Source organism: Notolepis coatsorum, assembly GCF_963971535.1.
Source record: "Notolepis coatsorum genome assembly, chromosome: 19".
Lineage (NCBI taxonomy): Eukaryota > Metazoa > Chordata > Actinopteri > Aulopiformes > Paralepididae > Notolepis > Notolepis coatsorum.
Window position 1 is genome coordinate 49,347,666 of NC_140183.1, and position 19,918 is coordinate 49,367,583.

Consider the following 19,918-nt stretch of genomic DNA (forward strand, 5'->3'; position numbering starts at 1 on the left):
CTTCAAGGCCCTCGACCTGGCATACCGTGCGGCAAAGGGAACCGCTCCCGCCTACCTCTGGTCAATGGTCTCTAAATACACACCCTTAAGACCCTACGCTCTGCATCTTCTGGCCGTCTCAGACCCACTCCTATCCGAGCTCCGGGAGGGTCATCAAGGATAACCTGCCTTTTCTCAGTCCTTGCCCCACAATGGTGGAATGAATTACCCACCTCAGTTAGGGCAGCCGAAACCCGTCCAATCTTTCGCCGTCGACTAAAGAGGAGACCAAGGCGTGGATGAAGCACAACTTCTTACAGTTAAACAGTTCTAAAACTGAAGCCATTATTATTGGCGCACCCCACACCAGGTTCGCTCATCCACCATCACCACCATCACCTTTTCCGGCAAAACCTCACCCTGTCACCAACAATCACCAACCTAGGGGTAAAAATGGACCCTCACCTGACCTTTGAGGCGCACATAAATCAACTATACAAAAACTCTTTCTACCACCTTAGGAACATCACCAAACTTCGCCCCTCACTCACTTTGTTTCCTCCAGGCTGGATTACTGCAACGCACTCCTCATCGGGATCCCTAGCAAGAACATCCAAAGGCTACAATGTATCCAAAACAGCGCTGCTAGGATCCTGATGAGAGTGCGGAAATACCACCACATCACTCCCATCCTCAAGTCCCTTCACTGGCTCCCTGTCTCACTCAGGATTGAGTTCAAAGTCTCCCTGCTCACCCACAAATGCCTCTACGGAAATGCCCCCCTATACCTCAAAGAACTCATCACCCCTCACTCCTCCTCTCGACATCTCCGCTCTGGCCAACCTCCTCCAGCGCCCAAGGACAAATCTCTGCACTATGGGAGATCAGGCTTTTTGCTCTTCCGCTCCCAGTCTGTGGAATGCTCTCCCTGACTACCTGAGAGCACCACAGACTGTGGATGCTTTTAAGAAAGGCCTCAAAACCCACCTTTTTAGTAGAGCCTTCTGTTGACTTTTTATCAAATTTTTAGCTCCACACATTTTATGTTCTTTTACCAATTTCTTTTATCAGTTTTATTTATTCTATGTTTTTCTATGTTATATGTTTTAGTTTTGCCTATTTTTATATTCTTTCTTTCCTTTTATTCTCGCTAGTTTTTAAGTTATTTTAACTGTAGCGCTTTGAGATTTGCCCCGCAACTGTAAAGCGCATTACAAATGGAATCTATTATTATTATTAAAGATGCACTTCTTCAACCATTATCTGAAAATAAAATTGAATCTAACCCTAACTAACCTTACTGTCATGCACTGGTCCTAATAAACTAACCTACACTGTAGCACTCAACACTTTGATGAACATTGTTACTCAGCTGATATAGTTGTGCCCTTCCTGATGACTTGTCGTACAGAACTTGTAAGTCGCTTTGGATAAAAGCGTCAGTTAAATGACTAAATGTAAATGTAGACTACTAGGACCACGCCCCCTTTGTCCATGTTAGGTAAACAGGTAAATAGCGGCACGGTGGTGTAGTGGTTAACACTGTCGCCTCACAGCAAGAAGGTCCAGGGTTCGATTCCCGCTTGGGGACCAGGTTTCCATGATGCCAGTTACCCAGGTGGGGTATCTCCCAGGCCTTTCTGTGTGGAGTTTGCATGTTCTCCCCGTGCTCGCAAGGGTTTCCCCCCCATAAGATAAACCCAATGAAAAAACATGCACAACAATAGATCGCTAACGCTGTGGCGTCCTTGACGAAGACGGACAGGAGCACTTGGATTGGTCCCCTGGCGCGGCTCACGTTGACGCCTGTCTGCTCCCGGCTGCCCTTGGGGGGGAAGGACGACGGGATGGGTTAATCGCAAATACGAATTGCATGCATGCATCGCATGTGTGCCGATTGATGACCTCTGAGCAGGTCCTAAATTATTATTAACCTGAATTTCCCCAAGGGAATCAATAAAGGCATATCTTATCTTATGTTATCTAACCTCACCCCAGATAGGTTCATTGGTTGATGGCTGTCTGTCTTATCTATCTATCTGTCTGTGGTTTGGTAATGTACTAATCAGGGCGACAGTGGCTCAGGAGGTAGATCAGTCGTCTGGCAATCCGGAGGTTCCCGGTTCGAGTCCAGCTCCTCCCGGGCAGCGTGTCGATGTGTCCTTGAGCAAGAGACTTAACCCCCAATTGCTCCCGATGAGCAGGTTGGCACCTTGCATGGTTGCCTCCGCTGTCGGTGTGTGAATGTGTGAGTGCATGGGTAAAATGTGAGTAACAAATTGTAAAGCGCTTTGGATAAAAACGCTATATAAAAAAGCAGCCATTTACCATTTAATCATGCTTTCAATACCCTGATGTACCTCTCTCAGGGTATGACCATCAAGCCCTGATGTACCTCTCTCTCTGTGTACCCCTCTCTCTCAGGATATGACCATCAAGCCCTGATGTACCTCTCTCTCTGTGTACCCCTCTCTCTCAGGATATGACCATCAAGCCCTGATGTACCTCTCTCTCTGTGTACCCCTCTCTCTCAGGATATGACCATCAAGCCCTGATGTACCTCTCTCTCTGTGTACCCCTCTCTCTCAGGATATGACCATCAAGCCCTGATGCACCTCTCTTTCTGTGTACCCCTCTCTCAGGGTATGACCATCAAGCCTCTGGTGGATCTGCTGGCGGTAAAGAGGAAGCAGGAGGCCAAACGCTCCATCAACGAGGAGATCCACACTCAGGTAGCTGTAGATCCACACAGGTAGCTGTAGATCCACTCAGGTAGCTGTAGATCCACACTCAGGTAGCTGTAGATCCACACTCAGGTAGCTGTAGATCCACACTCAGGTAGCTGTAGATCCACACTCAGGTAGCTGTAGATCCACACTCAGGTAGCTGTAGATCCACACTCAGGTAGCTGTAGATCCACACTCAGGTAGCTGTAGATCCACACTCGGGTAGCTGTAGATCCACACTCAGGTAGCTGTAGATCCACACTCAGGTAGCTGTAGATCCACACTCAGGTAGCTGTAGATCCACACTCAGGTAGCTGTAGATCCAGCCTCGCGTCTCTATTCAACCCTCACTCTCTGTCGAGCTTCTAGGACCGGAGAGGTCTAGACTAGGAGAGGACTAGACTAGGAGAGGACTAGACTAGACTAGGAGAGGTCTAGACTAGGAGAGGAGAGGTCTAGACTAGACTAGGAGAGGACTAGACTAGACTAGGAGAGGACTAGACTAGGAGAGGTATAGACTAGGAGAGGACTAGACTAGGAGAGGTCTAGACTAGACTAGGAGAGGACTAGACTAGGAGAGGACTAGACTAGGAGAGGACTAGACTAGGAGAGGTCTAGACTAGGAGAGGACTAGACTAGGAGAGGACTAGACTAGGAGAGGTCTAGACTAGGAAAGGACTAGACTAGGAGAGGTCTAAACTAGACTAGGAGAGGACTAGACTAGGAGAGGTCTAGACTAGACTAGGAGAGGACTAGACTAGGAGAGGACTAGACTAGGAGAGGTCTAGACTAGACTAGGAGAGGACTAGACTAGGAGAGGACTAGACTAGGAGAGGACTAGACTAGGAGAGGTCTAGACTAGGAAAGGACTAGACTAGGAGAGGACTAGACTAGGAGAGGTCTAAACTAGACTAGGAAAGGACTAGACTAGGAAAGGACTAGACTAGGAGAGGTCTAGACTAGACTAGGAAAGGACTAGACTAGGAAAGGACTAGACTAGGAGAGGACTAGACTAGGAGAGGACTAGACTAGGAGAGGTCTAGACTAGGAGAGGTCTAGACTAGACTAGGAGAGGACTAGACTAGGAGAGGACTAGACTAGGAGAGGACTAGACTAGGAGAGGTCTAGACTAGGAAAGGACTAGACTAGGAGAGGACTAGACTAGGAGAGGTCTAAACTAGACTAGGAAAGGACTAGACTAGGAGAGGACTAGACTAGGAGAGGACTAGACTAGGAGAGGTCTAGACTAGGAAAGGACTAGACTAGGAGAGGACTAGACTAGGAGAGGACTAGACTAGGAGAGGTCTAAACTAGACTAGGAAAGGACTAGACTAGGAAAGGACTAGACTAGGAGAGGTCTAGACTATACTAGGAGAGGTCTAGACTAGACTAGGAGAGGTCTAGACTAGACTAGGAGAGGTCTAGCTGTTTTGAGGATCACGTACACTGTAATCCTAAATCGTTTAATAGGGGTGCACGATTTCCGGGAAATCTCACGATTGGATTCGATTACCAGTTAATAAACTCATGACAACACTGTTGCTACCGGTTAGACATTTTTCAAGGGATGTGCTTTGTGTTTAATTGCACTGATGTTTACACCTAATGTGTGTGCACATTAGTTATACCACTGGCTAGCATGGTTTACTGCCATTGTGTATTCATACTTGTACCACCGTATATATAATAATAATACTGTACATACAAGCCTAGCATATTGATGTAGCTTCATCATTTATATATATAGTCCACATTATTCACATGTTACACTGTATACTGCAATGCACTTTACCTTGCACTCTGGTTAGATGCCAACTTAATTTACGTTGTACTGTACTTGTTCTGTGCGGTGATAATAACATTGAATCTAATCTAAAAGATTGTCATTATGAAGAGGAAAAACGGAACAGCCTTTGAACTGCAAATAAGCCACTGTGAAAGTCATGCAGCCTTACCAGCCTATTACAGTTGTTGTTGTTGAGGAAAAGTTCATTAGGTACGATGTGTTAGCTATACAATGCGACACGTTGAATTCACATGTTGATGCCCACAGAAAGCACAGTGGCAGGGGCTTCTTTAATTGTCTTGTTGACCCACGCCAACCCACCCTCATTTCCTATCTTTGCTCAGTTGCTAGGCACCCAGGGCAAAATGGGGCATACTGATATTCTACATAAGAGATTGCACAACAGTCCTACTGATAATTTCCTTCCGCCATGATCCGTCTCATCATAGCATAATACACTCATGTTCATTTTTAGTCACATGAAACACCACATTACTTTCTAGACAGGCCTATGTAGTTAAATTGAGTTATTGCTGCCCCCTGCTGGCCAATTGTGGGAACAGAATGCTATTTTGTAAGTGCATTGCTGGCATATATACATGTCAAACCACAGATTCCTATTATAGAATAATGCAATAAGGTTATTGTCTTCATTTCTCAACAATGCCCCCCCTAACATTTTCTGGGTTGCCATGCACTGTATCATCTCTCACTCACTCACTCACTCACTCACTCACTCACTCACTCACTCACTCACTCACTCACTCACTCACTCACTCACACGCACACACACACACACACACACACACACACTATCTTCACTCTTATTCTCTGTCCTCTGTGGCACTTACTTAAACTAGGCTGTCAATGCCACACATTTCTTTGATGAATAAACTACTTTTTTTATTTTTTTATTTTTTTTATTCATTGTAAACATTTACAAACATTCATGTCATTTTCAGACACATTTTCTGACATGCATTTCTTGTATGTATGCGTCTGTCCCCAATATGCCCAGACAATTAAAATAACCTCTCACGTGGTACTGTGTGAGAGGGAGAGACCTTCACATGGTACTGTGTGTGAGAGAGACCTTCACATGGTACTGTATGAGAGAGAGAGACCTTCACATGGTACTGTGTGAGAGAGAGACCTTCACATGGTACTGTGTGAGAGAGAGAGACCTTCACATGGTACTGTGTGAGAGAGAGACCTTCACATGGTACTGTGTGAGAGAGATAAAGACCTTCACTTGGTACTGTGTGTGTGAGAGAGAGAGAGAGAGAGATAAAGACCTTCACATGGTACTGTGTGAGAGAGAAAGAGACCTTCACATGGTACTGTGTGAGAGAGAGAAAGAGACCTTCACATGGTACTGTGTGAGAGAGAAAGAGACCTTCACATGGTACTGTGTGAGAGAGAGAAAGAGACCTTCACATGGTACTGTGTGAGAGAGAGAGGGAGACCTTCACTTGGTACTGTGTGTGAGAGAGAGATAAAGACCTTCACTTGGAACTGTGTGTGTGAGAGAGAGAGATAAAGACCTTCACATGGTACTGTGAGAATGAGAGTTGGGGCGACAGTGGTTCAGGAGGTAGAGTGGTCGTCTGGTAATCGGAAGGTTCCCGGTTCGATTCCCACTCATCCCGGCAGTGTCGAAGTGTCCTTGAGCAAGACACTTAACCCCTAATTGCTCCCAATGAGCAGGTTGGCTCGGCCATCTGTGTGAATGGGTAAAATGTGAGGAACAGAAATTGTAAAGCACAATATAAATGCACCATTTACCATTTTACTTCATTCAGTTGGATTTCTAACACTGTTTTGGTTCCACCTAGTAGAAGGGGATGTTTTTAACTCAATGGGTGCCAGCCATTAGACGGGGCCCGCTGTAGTTAGGCCAGCTTTCCATTACAAACTTTCACTGTGCGTCACGTTGTTTGTAGAGCTAAATCTATATTTTATATTATAGCTATGGATCCAATATCATTGTCAATTGACAGTAAGAACCTTCCGTTCAAGATGCAAAAAATAAATAATTTCCCCATCCATACGTTCCCGTTTCATACCGTGGTGAATATGAACGTTATATCTGAATGATCTGGGATAATTCCTGTGAGGCTATTTATAAGGCGCGACGCTAATAATGTTAAATCCATTGGCGTTTCATCCCTACACACGATACAGTAAAAAATCCAAATGCATATGATCGGTATTATGTTCCATCATTTTTTATTTTACCTTATTTTACCAGCTAGTAGGGTTGGGCACCGAAAACCGGTTCTAATAGGAACCGGTTCCTAACGTTCTGGAACCGGAAGTAACATATTTGGTTCTAATAGGAACCGGTTCCTAACGTTCTGGAACCGGAAGTAACATATTTGCATTTAGATTCTTAACACATCCACCGCCGGAAACGCTTTAGAGCGTTATTGCCCGCCATGCGTTGACCGCCAGACCTCGCTGTACAGCGTTATTGAGATCAATATTTAATTTTTTCGCCATGGCATTCATAATTCATATATACACCCGCAACGCTCCAGCTGGACCCTATAGGTGACGGCAACGACGGCTCAATACCGCCGCCTGGTGGATGGTCGGGCGAGTTACACTCGCTTACAGGATATGGCTGCTGTGCGTCGATTAAATTCATCCGGCCGTCACATATCGTTGCAAGGCTCCTGACAGACACAATGTACATAATGGATCGCTTTCTAAACGTAATAATCGATATGTTTTCGGCGTTTATTGCGACATACAAACCGGAAATGGACCTAGGCGATCAACGTCGAATAATTGGGATCTTTCTCTTCCAGTATCATTGGCGCACGGTAAGGGGACACTAACGTTATTTTCAACCCAATTGTGAGTTTCCTTGTTTGCAAACCATCTGATCAATATATCCACCCATACTACATAAAGCATTTACTGACGATCAAGGAATTATAAATGACCCCCCCCCCTTTCCTCCACGCATGATGAAGCATAACGTATACCGATCATATACAGTTAAATCTTTTAATATAGCGTGTATAGGGGGGAAACGGCAATCGATAATCTATATATGCGTTTAGGCCTATAACTCACGTTCTAGGAATTACTGCAGAAAATGATAAAAACATACTTATATTCTAGAAGGTATTTTTGTATGAATGTATGAATGAAAAAGAATAACGTTCCCACATCCTGAACGATAGATACTCGATGTTGAATGGGCCATAGTAATGTCAATATAGCAATACAATTTTAAAAGTTATAGCCCTGCAAAGAAGGTGAGCCACAGACTTATAGCGCTGGCAGAGAGGGTACAATGATGGGTACAATGCCCGGCAGGCAATGTGTTAAAAAGAAAAAATTTACTTTGTTAATTAATACCCTAGTTACAGTACAGCAACCAAATTAAACTGTATCAAGTCAACTGAAAATGTGAATTGTATGAATTTCTTTTTTAATAAAAAATTCTCCTGCTAAATAAGCTGTGACCTGTTTTGACCTGCACCTCAAAGAATCGGAATCGAGAATCGTTTAGAACAGGAATCGATAGAGAATCGGAATCAAAACCGGAATCGTTCAAATCCAAACGATGCCCAACCCTACCAGGTAGTCACTTGAGATCAAAGATCTCTTTTTCGAGCAAGACCTGGCTGCAAGAAAGGGGGGTCGTTTCTGATTAATTGATTGCCAATAACGGCATTTGTTATTACCACAACATAGGCTGATCTGGGGGATGGCTATGAAATCCTTGCACGATCAAGCTGAAATTGACGTCAAATTGCTCTTACCTTTGGCCGGTGCAATTCCAAAAAGATTTATTTTATTTAAATTTTTATATATTTTTTTAAAATATCCTCAAACTAAATCTTCAATTTCAATAAAGTGATTAATCTGATTAAATTCGTATTTTTTTCTTTTTATTACATCAACTTTCCAACTCATCAGTTTCTTTTAATACTATAATATTAGTGTAGCCTAATCTTTATCTGCAACTGTGAAGAAAAACCCCATTGGTTTAAACAGAATGAATAGAATTATAAAAAAAAAATCAAATATATATATTTTTTTTCTAATGTTGATTTAGAATTCGAATGCCAACGTAACGAACGAAGGTTCGAACGTTTGGGCTCAGCCCTAACGCACACACACACAGTGTCTAGTGTCTGCAGGGACTTTGTGGTGAGTCACCAGCACTCCGAGCTTGAGAGCAGTAGGCTGTCCTAATGGCTTCTCCACCGTAAAAAAACACCTCTGATTAAAGTCAACACAGCCGGCTAAGGGCCGTTCTGACTGGTTTGAAGTGCAGGCAATAGCGTATTCAGGCTCCCAGAACGCAGTTCCATGTGGATGAAAGGTGCATACTAGGGGTGTAACGATTCGATTCGATTACGATTCTTCAGGCAACGATTCAATGCATCATGAAATCTCTTCATTTGACCACGATTTGATAAATTTGATACATTTCCGATAAATTTTTCAGTTAATTCCCCAAAAAAAATGTAATACACAAATGTGGCTGGGGGAACTGATTCACTCAGCATAAATGGACTATAGGTCAATAAAAACAATACACACACAAAAAAACATAAAAAAAAAAAATCGATTAATTTAGATTATAATCGATTCTAAAATCGATGCATCGAATCGAACACATTAGAATCGATGCATTTAGCTTACACCCCTAGTGCATACGATAAAATACTTTGACGGATACGACAAATTGTTTTCGTCTGGACATGGCCTAAAGGCCTCTGCATGCTACAGCAAATTCAAAGCAACTTCGACACAACATCGACAAAGCAACGGTGTTGCAGACACTCTACCTTTATGCTTCTGCAAAATCAACGCGCAGCCTATGTAACATTGTACCCCGTATGTAGCTAGGTTCCCTAGATAGATGACGCTTCCCTTCTCAACCAACCCATTGATAAAAGCAGAAAAATAAGTATGATTTTTACTTCCGGGCGGGGGGTTTCAAAATAAAAGAGCGAGTCTAAAAGCACCATAAATAAGTTTATTTTTTACAATATCTAACGTTACACGAACCTAAACTAATCTAAAGTTAGTTTAGGTTCGTGTTAACGTTAGATAATGTACAAAATAAACGCATTTACGGTGCTTTTAGACTCGCTCTTTTATTTTGAAATTCCCCGACCGGAAGTATTATAGTGTCTGTTGCTAACAGCTTAACTTTTGTCAGCAGGTTCTTTGCTTTTTAACGTAACTTCATTCGTTTCCAATGGAGAGGAGAGAAAGACCGGCTCACATGCAGCTCAAACTACCTATTGGAATAAATTAATTGATTGATGTTTAACTTGTCCCTGTGTGTGTCCAGTCATTTCGACTAGCAAACGTTGTATTTAACGTTAAAGTTACCTCAGGATACCATTGTATTTAGTTGGTTAGCTATGTAGCTAATGTGGATAGCATTTTGTATAGCACCAATGCTAGCTGGCTGGCTACAGCTTTATTTACTAAATTATCGAGGCTTTTTTATCGTCAAGGTAAGAGAGGATTTGTCATGATCAACTGAAGGCGTATGCTATGGAACAATATGTGCTTGGGTTTTCAGAAAAAGGCCAGCTATGTGACGCTAATTATTTAGCATCAACGCTGGCTGGCTACAACAATGGCGGATGGTATTCTCTGCGAGACCTATATTATTCTATGACAGCCCCGCCCCCATTCGCTAACCAACCAATCACTGCTACGCAATATCAACACAACGGTTGTTTAGGTTAGATTTTGGAGACATGTACGCAGATTCCTCGCAACACAGTCTACAAGACCCTAAACAACAACCGCGCTGAAATCGCGCTGATGTTGTGTTGAAGTTGCTTTGAAGTTGCTGTAGCATGTAGAGGCCTTAAGTCAGCGGTTCCCAAACTGTAGTGCACGCACCCCTTGTGGTGCGCTAGCGCCCTCTAGGTGGTGCGTGACATGAAAAGGCTAATCGTGGTAAATAATTTTTTTTTTTTTTTTTTTACAATAAAATTTCATAAAAATCTTAGTCAAACCTTTAGTATTATGGATATTAAACATGCTGGCAGAGTACATGCATCCATGTTGTCGTGAACATTTTAATTAAATAAAGAAATTCCCTATCCATAGTCGCCGTGGGAAGAGATAAAATAAAAAATAAAATAAATTCCCTACCTACTCATGGCCTTAACTGACAACCAACAGGAACCAAACTATATATTTTCTTATGCCTAATAAATATAACTAATATACATTATTTCAAATGGGGATTTTCACTGTGTAAATCATGAAATTCAACGTACGTTTTAATAATAATAATAAACAATGTCTCGGGCGTGTCTGACACAGGTGTGCTTCATCTGTGCACGGAGACCAGCAACAATTTTTTCTAACAGAAACCCATTGGGGGTGTGTCAGCTAGGTCGGGAGGTGACAGGGGGTGCACGGCCAAAAAAGTTTGGGAACCGCTGAGTGAAGAGTTATTGTCCAGAGCCCTGTCACTGTAGCTATAGAACCACTTTCTCGGAAGAATGGCTACAGTAGCAGGCAGTAGTACATTGAAAAGATGTCCATATTGTCTGTTGTTTCGACGACTCCTTGTGTTGTACTCCCTGTGTAGTCTTGGTTTTTGCCAAGACTGCTGTCAAAAGACAGAATAAAGGCTACCACCTTATACCCCAATACTTGTGACATTTTATTGACCCAGATTCCACGGAATAATAATTAATTATAGAATAACTCTCCCGCTAGGCTGTTTCTTTCTTGCCACGCATCAGCCACCTTTGGGTAAATCGCAAAGCAAATCCTGTGGCTCCATGGTTAATGGTCTGTTCCCATAGCAACTGTCAAACTGTCAGAGCAGTGGCTGTAATCTGAATACAGGGACGACACCAGGCAGCCTGGCAGTAGAAAGGAACCTGTCGCAGGCTTCACCGCGCTGGCTCTCCTGGCCTGGCACAGTCACCGGTGCATGGATGCGCTACAAGCACACAGCTTGTGTTGGTTTTTCCATCATGAATAAGATTTTTTTGGAACCTCTGCAGCCTCTGATGTAGTTGATCCAAGAAATGGCAAAAATGGTTGCTGACTCGGGCAGCTGGGTGGCGCAGCGGAGATTGCGCTCGTCACCAATGCGAGAGACTCCGGTCTCGAATCTGGGTGTCAGCATTGCCTCCGGCTTGGGCCAGCCGTCATACTAACTCGTTTGGCTGAGTTAGTGGGAGGGAAGTTGATGGGTGGTAATCTGGTGTTGTGGACAGCGACTCCTACAGGTCAGGTCTGGGTGCCTGCACAGCAAAAGACAGGAAGTGGTGAAGGCAGTGTGACCTCCCACGCGTTACACTTCACCAATGAGAGTCCGCGCTGTCAGGTGAAAAGAGAGCCGCTGGCTGTCTCTGCATGTGTCGGAGGAAGCATGTGGTAGACCTCAGGGCTCCCTAGACCGACCAGTAGGGGGCACATGCGCACAACGACCAGGTAGGGGAGGGGGGAATTGGCATAACGACTAAATTGGGATGGGAGGAAAAGCACAGAAAAATCAGGTGGAGAAAAAGAGGATACAAAAATTATAAAAAAAATTGTTGCTGACTCAGTCTTGTCTGTTCAACAGTCCTGTCTTACAGTAAGTCCATATTCTGTCTCCTGTTACTACCCCCCAGTTCCTGGACCACCTGCTGACTGGAATAGAGGACATCTGTGGACACTATGGACACCATCACTGGAAAGACAAGTATGGAGTTTTATTTAAACACTGATACAGGCTTGAGTCGTCTCTCTAAATAAGCCTCCATCCCTATTGTTTTCACAGTGTGTGACTCATCTCCCTTTTTTACCTCGCTAAATCTCCAGACATCCCAGATGACCCATCTACAGAATGAACGATATGCAGCGTCAACACAATAGTATCTTTGTTTCAGACAAGCCTTTCAACTGTACATTTTTGTAAACTGGGTTTTGGAAAACCCCCACCGTATACAGTACATACTTCATATTTGTATTATGACCCATTATTTTCAGTGTATTTGACACTTCAACAAAGGTTGTCCTCTTTCCCTTTTCCCCCTCCTCTCTCTCTCTCTCTCTCTCTCTCTCTCTCTCTCTCTCTCTCTCTCTCACACTTTCCTCTCTTCTTTGACCCCTCGCCTCTCTCTCTGACACATCCCTCTCTCCTTTGCCCCCCCGCCTCTTTCTCTCACACTTCCCTCTCTTCTTTGCCCCCTCGCCTCTCTCTCTCTCTGACACTTCCCTCTCTTCTTTGACCCCTTGCATCTTTCTCTCTCTCTGACACTTCCCTCTCTTCTTTGCCCCATTGCCTCTTTCTCCCTCCCTCCTCCCAGGTTGAACCGCTTCAATAAGAAGTATGTGAAGAAGTGTCTGATAGCAGGCGAACGCTCCAAGGAGCCTCAGCTCATCGCCTTCTACCACAAGATGGAGATGAAGCAGGCCATCGAGATGGTGGAGAGCGGAGGAGGCATCAAGGCCAAGCTGCCCTCTGCCATTCCCTCCACTGTCTCTATGCAGTGCGTAGTAACCCCCACACCCCCCGAACATTCACACACACACACACACACACACACACACACACACACACACACACACACACACACACACACACACACACACGTGTTTCTTCTGCTTTCTCTATTTCCCTGTCTGTCAATTACCAGGCTAGAACAGGGCATTGGTATCAGAACAGTTTATAGGCAAAAATAGGGCATCGGATAATATATTCCAGGATAAAACGGGGCATCAGTATCAGATAACCGATTCCAGGTTAAAACAGGGCATCTGTATCAGATTCCAGGCTAATACAGGGCATCTGCATCAGATTCCAGGCTAATACAGGGCATCTGCATCAGATTCCAGGCTAATTCACAAGGCATCCGTATCAGATCATTTCCTCAATACTAGAATCTGATAGGGAGATCCCTTTTGTAATATGGGAGAGCCCTTTGTAATATGTCAGAGACCAAAGTGACCGGATCTTCTGCATTTATGGCACATAGATTGTGCATGTAGCATGTTAGATCTCTAATGGAGAAACATTTATAATATTTCAATCATCTTCGTGACTTTGTCCCGTGACCCCAAACTAAAGTCTATACTGTTAAGTAATAACACATCTGTGCTTAGTGTCGGCCGATATACTGTCAGACTCTGACTTGGTTTCGGCAGTTAAAAGGTGGTATTGGTACGTCTGTATGCGCTGGTATGGTAGGATGTTTTTGTCAGTGTGGGAAGGATTGGCTCCGACAGCTGTAGATTTGACATCTTAATGACATCACAGGTTCAGGTCCTAGGTTCCATATTGGACTTAAATTGAGTGGTATTCTGCTTGATGCAACTTGATATAGTTCCTGTAGCCTATAGGTGTACCGTGGGCCTGGGCGGTTGGGTACTTGTTAATCCTGTAACCTATAGGTGTACCGTGGGCCTGTTTGGTGCTTGTTAATCCTGTAACCTATAGGTGTACCGTGGGCCTGTTGGGTGCTTGTTAATCCTGTAACCTATAGGTGTACCGTGGGCCTGTTTGGTGCTTGTTAATCCTGTAACCTATAGGTGTACCGTGGGCCTGTTTGGTGCTTGTTAATCATGTGTAGCCTATAGGTGTACCGTGGGCCTGTTTGGTACTTGTTAATCCTGTGTAACCTATAGGTGTACCGTGGGCCTGTTGGGTGCTTGTTAATCCTGTAACCTATAGGTGTACCGTGGGCCTGTTTGGTGCTTGTTAATCCTGTAACCTATAGGTGTACCGTGGGCCTGTTTGGTGCTTGTTAATCCTGTAACCTATAGGTGTACCGTGGGCCTGTTTGGTGCTTGTTAATCCTGTAACCTATAGGTGTACCGTGGGCCTGTTGGGTGCTTGTTAATCCTGTAGCCTATAGGTGTACCGTGGGCCTGTTGGGTGCTTGTTAATCCTGTAACCTATAGGTGTACCGTGGGCCTGTTTGGTGCTTGTTAATCCTGTGTAACCTATAGGTGTACCGTGGGCCTGTTGGGTGCTTGTTAATCCTGTAACCTATAGGTGTACCGTGGGCCTGTTGGGTGCTTGTTAATCATGTAACCTATAGGTGTACCGTGGGCCTGTTTGGTGCTTGTTAATCCTGTGTAACCTATAGGTGTACCGTGGGCCTGTTTGGTGCTTGTTAATCCTGTAACCTATAGGTGTACCGTGGGCCTGTTTGGTGCTTGTTAATCATGTAACCTATAGGTGTACCGTGGGCCTGTTTGGTGCTTGTTAATCCTGAAGCCTATAGGTGTACCGTGGGCCTGTTTGGTGCTTGTTAATCCTGTAACCTATAGGTGTACCGTGGGCCTGTTTGGTGCTTGTTAATCATGTAACCTATAGGTGTACCGTGGGCCTGTTTGGTGCTTGTTAATCCTGAAGCCTATAGGTGTACCGTGGGCCTGTTTGGTGCTTGTTAATCCTGTAACCTATAGGTGTACCGTGGGCCTGTTTGGTGCTTGTTAATCATGTAACCTATAGGTGTACCGTGGGCCTGTTGGGTGCTTGTTAATCCTGTAGCCTATAGGTGTACCGTGGGCCTGTTTGGTGCTTGTTAATCCTGTAACCTATAGGTGTACCGTGGGCCTGTTTGGTGCTTGTTAATCATGTAACCTATAGGTGTACCGTGGGCCTGTTTGGTGCTTGTTAATCCTGTAACCTATAGGTGTACCGTGGGCCTGTTTGGTGCTTGTTAATCATGTAACCTATAGGTGTACCGTGGGCCTGTTTGGTGCTTGTTAATCCTGAAGCCTATAGGTGTACCGTGGGCCTGTTTGGTGCTTGTTAATCATGTAACCTATAGGTGTACCGTGGGCCTGTTGGGTGCTTGTTAATCATGTAACCTATAGGTGTACCGTGGGCCTGTTGGGTGCTTGTTAATCCTGAAGCCTATAGGTGTACCGTGGGCCTGTTTGGTGCTTGTTAATCCTGAAGCCTATAGGTGTACTGTGGGCCTGTTTGGTGCTTGTTAATCCTGTAACCTATAGGTGTACCGTGGGCCTGTTTGGTGCTTGTTAATCATGTAACCTATAGGTGTACCGTGGGCCTGTTTGGTGCTTGTTAATCATGTAACCTATAGGTGTACCGTGGGCCTGTTTGGTGCTTGTTAATCATGTAACCTATAGGTGTACCGTGGGCTTGTAACACTTTGGGAGCCAGCCGTGTTTTCCTTTTTACCCCCTTGAATGCCACCATCCACTCCCAACGTTAACTTAATATTGCCTAATCTATGTTTTAAATTATGGCTATGTGTCTAATCTGCCCGTCGCTTATCAAAGACTCATTTTCCAGTCAACATTGTCAAGGCAGATTGTTTTTTTATCGCTTCATTTCCGTTTGATAGCATTTTGAAAATCACTCGTTTTCGCGGAAAAAACAACCCTATGATGATAATCGTCTTTTAGGGTAAAGAGGAACTATTTTACTATTTCTTTCACTATTTGGGCACTTTTACACAATTCCTGTGAGTTTATGGAACACCTCTGTAATTATATATTTTTTTTATTCATTGTTTTGTATTTCTAATCAAGTCTTCAAAAACAGCATTTTTCTACCTCAAGATCTTAAGCCGTTTTGAGCCTGGGCTCCAACCACAATGGTAAACCACTGTGGGACATGATGATTATCATGCAGCGGTGTCTTTCTGACATCACAAATCATCACATTTTCAGATGACTCAGTTCAGTGAGGGTGAATATTGTGAGGGGAGAATTGGAAGAATGCGCCAATATGAGAATTAGAGACATAGATCATATTAATATAAGTCCACATAGCTAGGAAACAATGCTAAACACTGAAAAAGGCCATTTATAAGATAGTTCCCCTTTAGGGTAATGTAATGAATCAATGTTTGATTGCATCCTTGGTCCCACAAACCCTCCACCCACATTAGCTCTCCTGCTTTATAGTAACGACAATGTGTTTCTACTCCTCTTCCAGGAACATCCAGCCTAAGAAGCCTCCCCCCGCCCTGCCAGAGAGGGTCCTGCCTCAGATTCCCAAAGGCAGAGAGGAGGAGATCAGGAAGATCCTCAGGAGTAACCTGCAGAGGACCCGCCAGAGGGTAGGTTAAAGGCTAGCTTCACGCTACCACAATCAATTGGGGGGAAGAAGACAAAAACACGGTTTGCTTGGTTCAGCTGTTCATACTAGTTTACTATTTGGGGTGATTTGGTGAGTGGTGTATTAGAATGTGTGAACTGGTTTGTTTTAATCACTGGGAAAATGGGCATAGGTCAACTGAACGGACAGGCTCAAAATGGAATGAATGAAGCCCCACAGGGTGATGGTTCTCACACACATACACACAGACACACACACACTGATTCATCAGAGTCATGTGGTTTATCTGGTTTTTATCTGGTCCATGAGGTGTGTGTAGAAGCAGAAACCGACTTGGTGGATTTGTATTGTTAGAATATTAGAATTAATTTTGTTTAGACTAGGTGTCGTATTTATGTTGAACTCTAGGGGGCACCCCACCTACTATAAGTAACCTAGCTGATTACTGTAATTCATGCACCTGTTATGGAGATTTGTTTTCCTACCTGTTTCACTGTTTGGAACTGATAGACTGAGCAACTGACAACTGCTCTAATTGAACCATTTATTCATTCTTCTTTGGACAATAAAACCCTGTAAACCGTACCAGCCGCAACATGGACATTCTTCTATATTTACATCACAAACTGTTACTGAGTAGAGAACTAATTATGGGTGCATCGTGACGCCTGTCAACACTATCAGGGAGTGACAGTCGGCCACTACAGTGTGTGTGTGTGTGTGTGTACGTACCATCTTTTATTTACATGATGACTGTGACATGTTTTTGTTTGTATTTGTCTCTTGTCTCAGCTCCGCTCCTACAACAGACACACTCTGGTGGCTGATCCCTATGAAGACGGTCTGAATGACTTCCTACTGAAGAAGCAGAAGATGATTGAGCTGGAGAAGAAGGTATGGTTCTAGTGATCTTAGTGACTAAACAACTTCAATTAACACATTGGGTGCCACGCCCCTTCCGAGAAGTGCATAGGCCTTGCCACCCATTAACCCCATGTAAGCGCTCACCTTGTTGTTTCTAGAGCTAAACCTATATTTTATATTATAGCTATGGATCTAATAACGCTGTCGATTGTCAGTGGGTTTCTTCCGGTCAACGTGCAAAAAACAGATAATTTTTTCATCTATACATTTCCGTTTTATACCGTGGTGAATATGTGTATACCGGTAGTTGTAGAGTGATCCTGTGTAATCCCAGGGAACTCTGTCAAACAGCCCTTTAGTGAAATCCACTTATCACATTGCCATTTTTTGCCTGATTATCGAATCATCCTGAAATCAACGGTAGATTATCGGTATTATGTTTCCTTGTGCATGCACGAAAGGGGACGGGGGAAAACCGGCCCTCCGTGCGTCCATAGCAGCCAACGGCATGCACACACACACAGGCTGCAATCGCGGGGAAATAATTATCGGATCAACGCAAGATTGGTAATATATAGTCCTTACCTTGGCTCTGATGTACTGCAAAAAGAATAATCCAATTATCTGATCGCCATTCCAAATATTCATTGCGATCGTTTGTCCGACGTTATCCAGCATTGCACATGAACGGGCGGGCGGATGAACTCGTTGAGGCAACCATGGTGACCACTTGTCTTGCCGGAGTGTTTAGAACCCGCCCCCACGCCGCAGCTCGGCCGAGAAAACAAACCACATCGTTTCAAATGGAGTGTAATAGCGGCCGAAAGGCGTTAGGCGGTGGTATCGCAACGCTGCGGTCTCAGACAGAGTGTCACCCAGTCCTACAGTACAGCAGGATGAATTATGAATGGAAATAGCGAATAAAAGAAAAATTGATCCAATAACGAGTTTACTCGTTGTTTGGCGTCCAACGATTGGCGGGCTATAACGAGTTAATTAGTTTTTGCCGCAGAAATGGTTAACATTGATTTCATTTAAAAAAAAATAATAAAGTTAGATGCTGTTTAGCCCTTAACCGCTATGGTTTGCACTGAGGAGGTCAAATCAACTGAGCCAGTGTTTCTTGGTTGCCAACTCTAAGGCTTTTATTCCCTTGGAACAAGTCATTTGACCTCGCAGCATTCCAAAGTGTGCCAGGCCAGCCGTTCTAGTGTTAATAACAGGGTTCGCACAAGGTCCTTAAAGTGCTTGATTTTTGTCAAAAAAAAGGTCAAGGCCTGGAATTCCTTGAAAACAGCATTTTTTTTAACAAGGTGCTTAAAGACTCCTTGAAGTTCAAATCAACCATTCGCATTGAACGTTTTGTTCATCCATGATAAAATAGTTCTGAATCAAGAAATATAATTTTTTCTTATCTAAAGTGTAACTAATTGTCAAATTGGTTTTAAGCCATAAATATTGGATCCGATTTTCTTTTCAATAAAAAACTGCATTTAAAAGTGAATTGTATCCTTTTAAATGCCCTTTTAAAAATGGAAAACAGTGCTTAGAAAAGTACTTGAAAGTCCTTGAATTTCATTTTGCAATGTCTGTGGAAACCCTGCAATAAGAGTCACACCCACAAAAATTTCTAGTAATGAAGCCTCACTGTCTCTGGGATGTCGTATTGGACTCAAAGCTGACTTGTAATGCTTTAAAGAGGATAAATGTTTCATTGGAATCTAGACAACTTGAGGAATTTGTAGATACCAGCCATTTTATACTATGGTGCGGCAGTGGCAGGTAGAAGCGGTCGGCAATCTGAAGATTCTCGGTTAAATTCCGGCCCCTCCCGACTTCATGTGTGTCCTTGAGCAAGAGACTTAACCCCTGACTCCCGACGAGCTGGTTGGCGTCTTGCATGGATACCTTCGCCATCAGTACGTGTATGTGTGAAGTTGTAAAGAACTTTGGGTAGTCGGAATACTACTGTAGTTTAAATGCCATTTACTAGCTTATTGGTAAAAGGACTAAATTGTGTTCCAAACCACATAATATAATGGGTGAGTCTAAATGGTTCACCTTTCTTTCTTTTTTATTTGAGCTTATTCTATGGTATTAGAATATACACGTGGTTGAGTATACAGTACATAGTCCTCATTCCAAACAATTGCAAATCTTACAAATAGCACCTTTGACAGCTATAGTCTGTCTGCTAAACAGTGTTGGGCAAGTTACTTTTAAAAAGTAACTAGTTACAGTTACTAGTTACTTCTTCCAAAAAGTAACTAAATTACTTACTCCGTTACAAATTATAAAAGTAACTAGTTACTTCAGAAAGTAACTATTGCGTTACTTTCATATTTTTTTTTACATAAACAACATACACAAATCTAAACTATTTTAATGTGGGACAAAGTGAGACTAGCCTCCAATCAAATGCCATGTATGTAGATATTATAATTACTATGTTTATATAGTGGATCATACAAATACAATAGATGTTTTGGAACTTTTGTTATGTATTGCCCCTCAACAGGCCAC

General features: G+C 43.5%; 1 protein-coding gene across 1 annotated transcript in view; it reads left to right on the forward strand.

Moving 5' to 3' along the window:
- The window catches only part of slc9a1a (solute carrier family 9 member A1a), a 109,861-nt gene that overhangs the window by 76,100 nt on the left and 13,843 nt on the right, over window positions 1-19,918 (forward strand). The window contains exons 6-10 of the mRNA XM_084336880.1: window positions 2,622-2,711; window positions 12,123-12,193; window positions 12,801-12,983; window positions 16,409-16,532; window positions 17,324-17,425. Coding sequence (XP_084193006.1) covers window positions 2,622-2,711; window positions 12,123-12,193; window positions 12,801-12,983; window positions 16,409-16,532; window positions 17,324-17,425 — 570 coding nt within the window. The remainder of the gene's footprint in view (window positions 1-2,621; window positions 2,712-12,122; window positions 12,194-12,800; window positions 12,984-16,408; window positions 16,533-17,323; window positions 17,426-19,918) is intronic.